The sequence below is a fragment of the Ursus maritimus genome, unplaced genomic scaffold (assembly GCF_017311325.1).
Source record: "Ursus maritimus isolate PB19 unplaced genomic scaffold, ASM1731132v1 scaffold_9, whole genome shotgun sequence".
Classification (NCBI taxonomy): Eukaryota; Metazoa; Chordata; class Mammalia; order Carnivora; family Ursidae; genus Ursus; species Ursus maritimus.
In genome coordinates, this window is record NW_024427107.1 from 19,193,417 (window position 1) to 19,205,756 (window position 12,340).

The 12,340-nt window shown below is 37.2% G+C and overlaps 1 protein-coding gene across 1 annotated transcript in view; it reads left to right on the forward strand.

The window, feature by feature from the left end:
- The window catches only part of CUNH8orf34 (chromosome unknown C8orf34 homolog), a 353,639-nt gene that overhangs the window by 95,134 nt on the left and 246,165 nt on the right, over window positions 1–12,340 (forward strand). Inside the window, 1 exon segment of the mRNA XM_008710771.2 lies at window positions 8,291–8,319. Coding sequence (XP_008708993.2) covers window positions 8,291–8,319 — 29 coding nt within the window.

Here is a 12,340-nt window from a genome sequence, read left to right on the forward strand (position 1 = left end):
CCGACCAGATCATTGGTTTATCCACTCAGTGTGTTCTGTTTTGCTCCATTTCATTCCTGTCCTGGGACAGAGAAAAAACAGATGCAGTCCCTGCCCTTACTGAGCTAGTGGCTGGCTGGATTGCAATAAGCTTATGTAGGGGAGTCTCATAGCCAAAATTTCTGTGGCTTAATGAAATATCAGTATTTTCCTACTCAGAAAGTAGCCCGATGATGTGTGGTAGGGATGCAGACTACTTCCATCCTGTTATTCTACCATCTTCAGCACATGACCTCCAAGGGTCCTGCTGAAGGGGAAGGTTTCTAATGCCTAGAGGTAAAAGCATAGTGCATTACACCTGACCACATTGCACAACTAGCTGTAAATAAGGCTGGGAAATGTGGTCTAGCTTGTGTGCCTGGGAGGAATATGGAAATGGCTTGAGGAATGAATAACCAGTCTTGCCCACGCTCTTGTTTCTCAGTTGCTCCAATAACTCACTGTAATCATTATGATGAATCTAAAGTGAAAACCTGACACCCACTTCTTGCAGATATTCAGTGTCTCCTTAGAACCTCAAGGAAGGTGCTACCTGATCTGACCCTTAATCCTGTCTCCAGTGTCATCTCTCATGACTAGCCATTTATGCACCAGCAACAAGGGAGTTTTTCACATATTTGCTTATGCTGTTCCTGTACCCTGAAGTGTCACTGTCACTTCTCTCCAGGGCTTCCATTTCCACCAAGTTACTCCTATTCCTCCCTTTAGCCTCAGCTCACTTCTTCCAAAATGATTTCCTATTGCTGTCCTTCTCTGGACTGGATTTTGTGCCCCCTTTTTGTGCTTCTGGACTTTTCTTTGAACACACTTCCTTGCTGTTATCTGCTTTTCACTCATCTCCTTCCTGGTGCCAGGGCCACTCTGCACCTGGCCTTCCCCAGCACATAGCACATAACTCAGCTATGATTTGCTGAGTGAGTGCCACTGTGATTCCATTTCTTCCTGGTCCCTCTTCTCTGAGACACCTGCCTTACTCTTTCTTCACTGTAGAGCTACTTCCTACTTCTCTCTACATGTGGACTTTGATATCAGATGACATGGGTTTGGTATTTGTAGATTTGATTTGTTTGCTGAGATCTTTGGCTTTGACTGTGGCTTATCTGTTGAAGGAGTTATGCTTAAAAATTAAGTGAGTAGGTAAATAACAAGCAAACTAAAAGCAACAGAGCAGCAGTTCCATATTGTATGACATTGGTCAACAGAATCTTTTCCTTAGCAGAGTTCTGTTTCTGGGTAGCAGGACTTCCAGCATTTTCTGAGCCTAAGGCTTTTGCTGCTTTTGGCAGTTTTCTCTGAAATGAGGCAGCGATAGGATGAGTATCTTTGGGCCATCCAGACATCGGTCTACAGATTGCAGTTCATGAGAAACACTGGCTGGAACTTTTCCAAGGAAAAGAGCCCAGCTGTTGAGAGGACAGAAGACAGATATTTATGCTTCGTGACTGATAATAGCAATCTGGACTCAGCCAAGAAAAAAATAACAAATGACTTTTTTAGTTCGTCAATCATGAACATACCAAGAAAGTCTTGTCTGACAAACAGCCTGAGGAGTTGGAGGATGACAGCCTGTGAATGAGAATGGAAGGAGATAATGCGGAACTGTTTGTCCATTCATTGCCACATAGATTTATCTAGTCTTCGTTCATTATAAGATGGTTAACATGTGCACACAGACCTCAAGTTCACCTTTTAGTAGGATGGATAAGTGTGAAAAACAGAATTTCAAAGCCTTGTATGAGATAACTTAGGAGGGACTATGGGAGTGTAGAAGAACCTCCAACAAAGGGGTTTAGGGCCAGCCTGATGGAAGCTATATCTGAATGGAGTCTAGAATGATGAAAAGGTAAAGCTGAGATAAAAGGAGACTGAAGATGTGTCATGGGGAAAGGGAGGTACCTGCCAGAGAGAGAAGCATGTGTGTAAGAGGAAAATTTTATACCTTTGATGTATAAAGGATGAAGTGAGTAAGAAAGGCTATGAAGAAGGAAGTCTAAGTAGCAGGGGAGCAAGGGATGGGGACTCCTGTGCTACAGGGATCTTGTAAGCTGGTCATCATCCCGTGTTTTTGAATAATTACTCTGACACAATGATTATAGTCTATGCCTCAAGGCAATGATGAGGTGAAGAGCCTGAAAAAGCCATGGGATAGAAAAGAGAGAACGGACTTAAGAAAACGTGTATTATTATATGACGAAGAATCCTTGGTTCATTTGAGGGAATGGTGCACATAAAGAGAAAAGGATATGTTTGTTTTACTTTTGTTCATAATCAAGGTGACCGGGTGCTCTCTACCTCAAATAAGAATTAAAAGGGTTTGGGGGTGAAGGAGGAGTATTCTTTCACACTCCAGTTTCAGATACCGTTGGCACGTCCAAGTGGTGTGGGTAGCTAGCTCTTCTCTGGCCCCAGCAGTGAAGTACGTACATATAAAAGTCGCCTATTTGGAAAAACTGGATTAGGGATATAGATGTGGGAATCTTTAGTACCCAGGCAAAGACAACACACACACCCCGTCAGCATTTGAGATACAGGTAGACAAGTGATCTAGCTGAGGAGACTGAAAAGGTTGGGAGGAAAACCAAGATAGAATTTTCATAAGAATTGAAGAGGGAAAATATTTCAGAAAACTGAGGTGTTTATAAGTTTATAAGAAAAAGATGGAAACATATGCCACTGTGTGTACAGCTGTCTCCAAGCTCCACTTCCATTGTTTATTGCTGTGGGATTCATAATAGTGAAAAGTTGGAAATTAAATATCTTTATTAGAGAAATAGACAAAGAAATCATGGTACATTCACACAATGGTACACTGTATAGCTATTAAAAATAACATAGAAAATAGTAATATGAAAATAGAGTTAAGATATGCTTTAGGTAAAAAGCAGATAACAAAACTGTGTATTTCATTTTGTCTTGTATATGTGCCTATATAAACCTACAGTATTTATATGCATGCCTATACATGTGCACAAAATTATTTGAAAGAATTCACAAACCAGCTGTTACGATTATTTGTCTGTCAGTGGAAGCTTGTTTTCCTTTTTCCCCTTATTATGTTTTCTATTTTTTTTGGTGATAAACAGGTATTGGCTTGATAAAGTGAAATAAAATAGGTATCTTTTTGTAGTAGAAAAGGTTCTATTTGATTACATGATCAGGATGCGTATAGAGAACGGTTTGAAGAGATAGTGGAAGCAGAGGCTAGTAGATAGGGGATGGAAGAGAGAATGGACAGTAAGGAAGAGAGACGAGGAGTATAGACACTTTGAAAAGTTTTGAGGAGAAAAGGAAAGGTGTGAAAGAGAACATAATTAGTGAAGGAAAGTAAAGGATGTTGGGATTTTGAGTCATTTTGGTTTGGTTTTTCTTTAGTTTTGCGTGTGTGCTCTGTGTGTGTGTGAGAGAGAGAGAAAGAGAGAAAGAGGAGAGGAGAGGAGATTACAGGGAATATGAATGTGTCTGTGTAAATGTGTAATGGGTTTTAGGGTGATCAGAGGAAACCAAAAACAAAGAACTTGCAGATTCAGGACAGAGAAGGAAGATAATAGATGGAGCAAATACCAGAGAAGGTAGATGGGGATGGAGTCAAGACCAGGTGTGGAGATTGGTCTTCCTAGGAGAAAGAACATATCATCCTCTGAGGTTAGAGAGAACAGTGTAAATGGCTTGTTTCAGGGGGGAGATGGGTAATAACATCCAGAGAGTTTAAATCTGATAATCCTTTAATAGTGATTAAGTCTTTTACAGTGAGGAGATGGATAAGGGCCTGATAAAAACCTTAAGGTTTGGAAGTGTCCTTCAAAGACTGAAAGCGTCAATTAATCAAGGATAAAAATTAGCATGTGTTTCTAGAACAAAGACCCAGCAAACTCTGCCCAGGGGACCAAATCTAGCCTGTGGTCTGTCTTTATGGCCCATGAGCAAATAAGCATGTTTCTTACATTGTTAAAGGTTGTTTAAAAAAAGAAGAAGAAATATATGGCTATGACACAGACCATATGTGACTTGAAAATCCTGAAGTATTTACTATTTAACTCCTTACAGAAAATTTTTCCAACCTTGTTCTTTGGTAATCAGATTGAAGATAGAATCCCTCACTTTGTAGCAGGAATTCCCTTTGCTCTAAAAGCAGTCAGCAACCTATCTAAAGAGTGTTTAATTGGCAAATGGTCAGAGATAGGTCTGAGGTATCAGCAGCTTTCAATTTGTTGATACGTGTGATGGTTACATAGGTATTTGCTTTAACACTATGCATTACTCAGTAGTGTGCTGGGACACTGACTCAAAAAATAATCCCTAATTTATAGCATTTGCCAATTTCCATGGTATAAATACTCCCAACATGGCTAATTTCAGACTACCAATTAGTACTGAATGAAAAGTTGGGAAGAAATGTGCAGAATTGGTTCTCACAAGCCAGTTTGGGCCAGTTTGGGATTTTTTCCATAGGGAAACAAATTTTGGAGAAACAGCTCACTCCATTTCATACCATAGAATTTTCTGACCTACTCTTGTAAATTAATTACACTGACTAAGCTGTAAAGACTTTTGAAAAGTTTCTACTTCCATTTCTTGTGGCTACAACCTAATTTGAACTCTAAGGCTAAGCTAATACCTGGGAAGATTCACATCTTGGTGAAGCAGATAGCTGTTGCTTCCTTGATAGAGCACAGCTCAAATTTGGGAATGTGAGAACTGTGTTTTGGCATAAATTTCTGATACCACTGAAACTTGTTTGGAGATTGGAATAAATTGAAATGCCCATAAGCTGAAGGACACAAGCCTATCCATCCAGATAGGCTCGCACTACAGCAGAATCAGGAAGCCACCTCTGACATGCCTGTGGGAGCCCTGACCTCTTGATCTAGAAGAGAAGCTTAGTTTCTGAAGGAACTCATTTTCCCCAGTTTCTATAAGTTGGACACCCACTGCTACCCTAAGCCAAGCCTCTTTGGCTACCCTGATAAAACAGTGTTTTCTGTAAGGCTTCGGTTTGACTTTTAGGAAGACCATGTGTGCCAGTATGCATCAAGAGTCCCAATTAAACGCTGGGTCTTCTTTCTTTACAACATATTGTAGTAACCCACTATATTTCTTCTTGCATATTTTCCAGGGTATTTTAGTCTCTGTTCCCCACTTCTTCTTAGCTTCTATAAACTTAAAAAATATAACTTAAGGTATGATGGCTTTTAAGAGTTAATGAAATGGTCAAAAATTGTGAATCTCCTCTCAGGGAATAGCTGTGAATGCTCTGCTAGGCGCTAGGAGAAAAATCCTGGCTCCTCAGTATGAATTGTTCTCACGATGGCTTCTCGTTTCTGTAAAGGAGCATTTCTTTAACATTCTTTCAGCTGCTTTTAATCAGTTTACGCTTTGATTAAAAATGAAATAACAAAAAGTGAAAAATTTCCTAGGCAATTTGATAGAAATAATAAGGAGCTGATAGAATTATATATATATGATAGAGTGGAGATTTGTTTAGATACTTTCTTAGGCAAAGTCATCAAAATATGTAAATGTTAGGAAAATATAATAATAGGTATTTGAACAAAATATGAAAGACCAAACACCTGGAACAATTAGAGGCATAATTCCTTTCCCAAACCAAGTTTCCTGTTGCTAGTTTGAGGTTTATTCTGGGACCTGTCACTTCATCGTACTTTAATATCTCTTCATAGCAACCTTCTCTTTATCTCCAGTCTCCACTGGCAAATATTTCTTTGTCTTGCAAAAAAGGTCCTGATGTGTGCTAAAATCAAGAGTAATGGACAGTAAACAGAGGCCGCAAGGAGCTAGCTCATAAGTGATAGGCAAGTACTCTGTGCCATGTATTCTCACTATTCAAAGGCCTTTTGACTTGCTAGTTCTTGGCTACATTCTAGATAGGTGAAGTATTACTATTATCTTTATGAATAATGGATTTCAAGAATATGAGGGGTAAAAAATTTAAGGATCAACTGAACGCTTTCTAACATTTGAATGAGAAAACTCATTGCAGGGCCAATGGCATTAATGAAGAAAGTTGAAAAAATCAGGAGGGTTTAAGAAATCCCAGTCAATTGAATCATGGATTATTTAATTCTAAATATCTAAGTTTTATGATTTTGGATGAGAAAGAGAGTTTTGTCGTGTGTATCTTTTTTCTCCTTTAAAATAGATGAAGTCTTTTAAATATTTATTTTTAAACCATATGTTCAATTTTAATCTTGAACTCATTGGAAAGGAACACTTCTTTAGTACTATAGTCAATGTAAATACAAGCATTTAAAATGCATATTTGGCTTCTATAAACCAGAATAATGTATTTTAAATCATCTATAGACTGTGACATAAAACACTTGATACTCTGAAATTACTATATTAACTTGAAATCAAAGTCATTCTAAGTGACATTCATATTTGTATATATTTTTTAAACCCAAACATTCACAAATGTATGACTTATATTAGGCCTTGAGAAATGTTTATAATTGCCTGGAGCTTGGGGACCCCTCATTCATCTGCATGCGCTCCCCTACTGCAGTACCTCTGTATCTCAGAGTTCACCACACACCCCAGCTGCAGTGCAGCTCGTTCCTGAAGTCTTCTCTCCTTGAGTTGTTTGAAGGAGCTGTCTTTATAACACAGCAAGTCCTTGAATCATTGTTTGGTTAGGTCTCCCAAAATCCCAACAGTGGTAGCTAGACTCTCTGTTAGCATAGTGACACATAATAATTCTTAGTTACAATAACTTTTACCAAAAAAGAATTTATAGAGTATTGCATTGAAGAATGTGTCTCAAATACACTTGTGTTTTAGTTTTATCTACAAGGGGAAATGCCGTGCCACTTACTGAGATGAAGTAGGGCATCTTTTTCTGCTTTGCCTGTAATTGACTTACTAGGTCAGTGGAGAGCGAAATAATATATAACAACCCACAAAGTACAGACATTCTGACTGATCAGGTGAGGGGATTTTTACTCAGACTTATTTTCTTGCTACTGTTTTCAGGTTCTTTTTTCCAACCCAGCTCATTCTTTCTTGGACTTTATTTATAGCCTGTTGAACATTGGCTTCAATCTGTTTTTATTTTCTCTGGGTTTCCTTTGACTTCAAACCTTAGAACTTTCCTTTCTCTTGGCCCATCCTACACTGGGGTTTGACACCAGCTTCCCTTTACCCCATGCCTCAAACCTGAGGGCTGGCTGCGCCTGCTCCTGTGCCTGGCCAGTATGTTCAGCCTTAGGCACACCACTGTTCAAAAAAAGAAGTGAGGGGAGATAGGAGGATGATATCTTTAACCTCATATGTCGAGATTGAAATGCCCACAAGGACTCAGCAACCAGCTCAGGAAGAAGGTCTATGCTGGTGGTAAAGATTCACTGGTCATCACCATATAGAGAAATAAAAATATCACTGGTATGAGTTAGATTACCATGGGAAGTGTATTAGTGAAAAGAGAAGACAGCTCAGCAAAGAACCCTAAGCATTTCAGGGAAGGACTCCCTACCCCCAAAGAAGAGGATTCCTGTGAAGAAGACAGGGAATGAAGAGAGAGGGCAGCATTTCAAGGAGGAGAATGAGGTTAAAATAATCTATTATCACAGATAAATAAATTAAGGACTAAAACTTTTTGCTGACTTACACCAATTTTGGAGGAATAGTAAAGACAGAAATTAGACTGATATACAATGAGAAATGTGTGAATGGTTTGAAGGCAAACCTGTGAGGAGGAATTATTTATCCATTGGCTCAAGAAGCTGTCAACCTAAGGGAATGTGGGGCAAATTCCTTAAGCTCTATTGTCTGTGTTTTCAGCTGTAGAGTAAGGGAATTAAAATAAATGATCTCCAACCACTATTCTGCTGTAATATTTTATCACTCTAGGAGTCTAAATCAATTCTTCAGAAGGAACAAAATTGTAACATGCTAAGCTGTACTTGATTGTCATTATAACATAAAGACAACATCTCTACACTTGTCTTTGCATGTTTGCTCTGCATTTAACAATCTGCAAGCAGTATGGTACTTGTTTTGTTTTTGTTGCACTTTTGTGCTGTTTCAGCAGTTCATGCTGTTACAGTTGACTTAAATTCCTAATTTGTTTTGTTTGTAGAAAGGATATACCACATTATTTTGAAGCACTAATAAAAGCCAAAAATAGAATGGAAAATGTACTAATTTTACAAATAGGACTTTTGTTTTTGTTTCTAACATTGGATTGTTAAAGACTGCTCCTAAAACTTCTTTATACATCTCTTTTGAATCCCAGGTATTGCAATTTCAGATGAACTCGATAAGGTAAGTTGAAAAGAAAATAATAGAATTTACATTTTAATTCACTGTCTAAATGAAAGACTTTCTGAAACATAAAGTGTTCAAATATAATTTATTTGGTGTTAACTTTTCAAAACTTTCAGTAACATGCTTTGATTGTTTTATGAAAGTTATTGCATGAAGTAAATATATCACCTGCTCTTTGGAGTCAGGAGTTTTAGAATTCGGTTAGAGAAAACGGAATCACTGAATCACTGCACTAAAAAAAGAAACTAATAATATTGTATTATGTAAAGTATTTCTTCTGTGTGATGGTGAAGATGAGGAAAGGAAGACACTTGTGCTTTTCTCTAGCTATCCTTTGGAAACCTTACTCAGTAAGTTTTTGCATTGTTTTGTTTTTAAATTCCAACATGTGAATAGAATATGATGGTGCCTTCACTGGGATGATAGTTGGGAAGGTGGTGAGAAGTGACATAATTAGGAATATATTTTAACGGTAGTGTCAGTAGAACTTGTTAAGTGTATCTGATGTGGGGAGTTGTAGAAGAAATCAGTCAGCGATGATTCCTAGGTTTGGGAGATGAACAACGAGGTGAACTGTAGTGCCATTTACCAAAATTGGAAAAACTGGGGGAAAGCAGATTAGGCAGATTGCAGTAGCATTAAGGGTTCTCTTTTGGCTTATTTTGAGTTGTCTATTAAGCATATTTATATGCACTATTACTCATGAGAGACTTGATTTAGTTATACATTTAGGAGTCATTGGGATAGAAATTCTCATTTTTGTTTTGTTTTATCTCAGGACCCCTCTACACTCTTATGACAGAGGGCCTCAAGAGGCTTTGGTTTGTGTAGATTATATTGATCTATATTTACCATGTAAGAAATTAAGACTGCTAAAAAATTTACACATTGTTTACTTTAAAAATAGCAGTGATAAAACCATCATATTAACAAAGATAACATTGTTTATGAAAAATACTTTATTTGCCAAAACAAGGTATTTTTGAGAACATTACATTATTTACATTTTTGAAAGTCTCTTTAGTGCCTGGCTTAATTGGAAACTTCTGAATTTTCATAACTACTTCTGCACTCAGTGTGTTACGATATGTTGTTTCAGCTGAAAAAAATCTGACCTCAGATATATAGTTGTAAAAGGGCAAAACACCGAGAAATAGCCATTAATATTTGGTGAATGTTGACCCAAATATCTCTCTAAACAGAAGACATATTACATACAGCTGGCTTGGTGGCTAGATACATAGATAGAAAGAGAATGATAGAAAGTATTATACAAAAAAATGGGATTCTGTAAATATATTTTAAAATAATAAACTATAATGTAATAATTGTATTATTTTTACAAAAACAATGAAGTTAGTACTCTTCTATTCCAAATAGGATTATACCTTTGAACTTTGTACCATAAAAACACATTTCTGTTTAGCTTAATAATAAGTAAAATTTATCAATATACTTTTAAGTATTAAATAAGTTAATAAACCATAATAATATTTAAAAATTAATTTGTATCTATACTAACTCTGTGCAAACTGGATCTTGACTACAAACAATAGCAAGTAGAAAAAGTGGTAGATGTGGTCTCTTGGCTTTGTCCTGATTTTCTAGTTGTCATCTTCCTCTGTATGTCCATCATTGTCTTTGCCCCAGCTGGCCTCCTTCTTATACCATGACATTCCTTACAACTTGCAGAAATTTCTTAATTCCTGCTCCTGCATTTATATTCTGTTTTCACTTTAAGTACAAAGACCTCATCATCTCTATTTCTAGGTTCATTTGCTCCTTCCAATATATTCTGCAAAGCCCTGGCTGCCTGAGCCATAAATGAGCTTGTGTGATTTTGCTTGGCCCTGTCCTTCCTTTCTTCTGGATTCTGATTAGTAGTTGGCACCTTTTTGGTGAGCTAAAGAATATACTAATCATTCTTTCAACTGAAAATAGGTTTCACCTTCACCCTTAGAGGATGCCATGATACTTGATTAGGAAGTATCATCCTCAGGACACATCCGTACCGCAAAACCCTCTCTCTTCCAAGTACTATCTGAGAGGAGTTTCTATTTAACTAAATTGCATACACTGCTAATTTTCATTTACTTACCTGATATTCTTATTTTTGAAAACTTCATGGACGTCACTGAAATTTATTGTACATTTAATATTTTTAATTTTTGTTGGGAAGATGTCAATAACTGTTATGAATAAACTTTTATTTAAAAATTACTTATGTCAGTGTAAAGAAATTGTTCCCATTCTCATACCTAATTTTTTGAGAGTTCCAGATAATAAAAGGCAAACACAGGCTGCCAGAGCCGTAGTCACTATTCTTTGCCTGCCTGGAAAGCTGCTTTGGTTGAGGAGAGAGTTGGCCCCATGGCGCTCTCTGCTGACCATGAAGCTCACAGTCCTGCATTTTTCTCAGTAAGAAAATGTGCATCTCAGGCAGATACTAAAAATAAAACCAAACAAAATGATTTACAGCTTGTGTTGACCTGACACCTATGTCTTTAATGTAATAATAAAATCAATTAAGTTAATCCTTTTAATCTTCCATTAAAAATTTGGGGGGTTTGCTAAAGATCTGTTTTTCTTAAACTTTATAAAGTACCGATCATTTACTGTCCTATTCTAGTTATATTCAATTGTCATTTCTTTGAAATGATTTTTTTTTTCCTGTGGGTTTTAAAGTTTGTGAATTCTGATAAAGGTAGTAAGAATGATTAATTTTACTTAAAATGGAAACAATAAAATAAAGCAGAGGCTAATGTTAGTTTTAAGGCTTTTATTTTTAGTTGTAGGAATTCTACCAATTTCTTAATCATTAGTCTTGTCCTTCCTCTATCCTTAGCCATTGTATTGGTTTCCTATTGCTGCTATAACAAATAATGCATATTTATTATCTTATGTTTCTATAGTGTAGAAGTTCAACATGAGTCTCCCTGGGCTTAATTCAAGATATCGTAAGGTTGCATTCTTTCCTGAAGTTCTAGGGGAAATCTATTTCCTTGCCTTTTCTAGCTCTTAGAGGCTGCTCTATTTCTTGGTGCATGGCCCTTTTCCTACATCTTCAAAACCAGAAATATCTCATCTCTTGCTAACTGTAGCCAGGAAAAGCTTTCTGCTTTTGTGGGATCATGTGATTAGATTGGGGCCACCTGGCTAATCTGGATAATCAAATCTTAACATTTTTAACCTTAATCATGCTAAGTCCCTTTTGCCATTTAATGTAACATATTCCCAGGTTTGGGGGTTAGGATGTGGACATTCTGGGGAAGCTATCATTTTGCCTCACAGCCACTATTCAGGTTCAGATAGTATTACCTTTCATATCTGTATCTAATTCTTCAGGCTGCTACCATTCCAGCTCATCCTTCAAAATGCCATATAGTAGACATGGTTGGTGCCTGCTCAGTTTCCATCGCTGGGGCAGTGTGACCAATACTTTAAGTGCTGTGAGGTTTGGGTGCTTATGGGCTCACTCTTTTCCTGAGGATTCATTCAATCCATTGGGAGCCATCCTGCCCAGAGATGCCTGGGTTGGCGTTCAGCCAGTGACTGACTTGAAATAAGACCCTGACTTGTCATTTACATTCCAGAGCTCCTTATGAGATCAGGCTGTGAGTAGACTTTACCCGAACCCCAGTATTTGCCTAGTTTCTTCCCCTATCTTCTGCTTCTTTTATTCTCTTACAGGTTCACTTGAGAGACCCTATGAATATATCACATTTTTAGCCTCTGGTTCTAGGAAAACTTAGATAATCTTGCTAAAAATTTTCTATGACTCTCTGCTACTTCATATTAAATCCAAATTTCTAACACCAGAATAAACAGTCTCCATTTTGTCACTAAAATCTGTATTTTATGCTTTACTTACCTCTTTTTCTCTATTCAGAGTCTGTTTTCTGCTCAACAAGGAATAGTATAAGGCAGCTACACTACAGTACTTCTAAGTCGTATTTTTTATTTATATCCACATTTTTGCTCATTGTGATCCCCTCCCCTCTCTCTAACTTTTCCATTT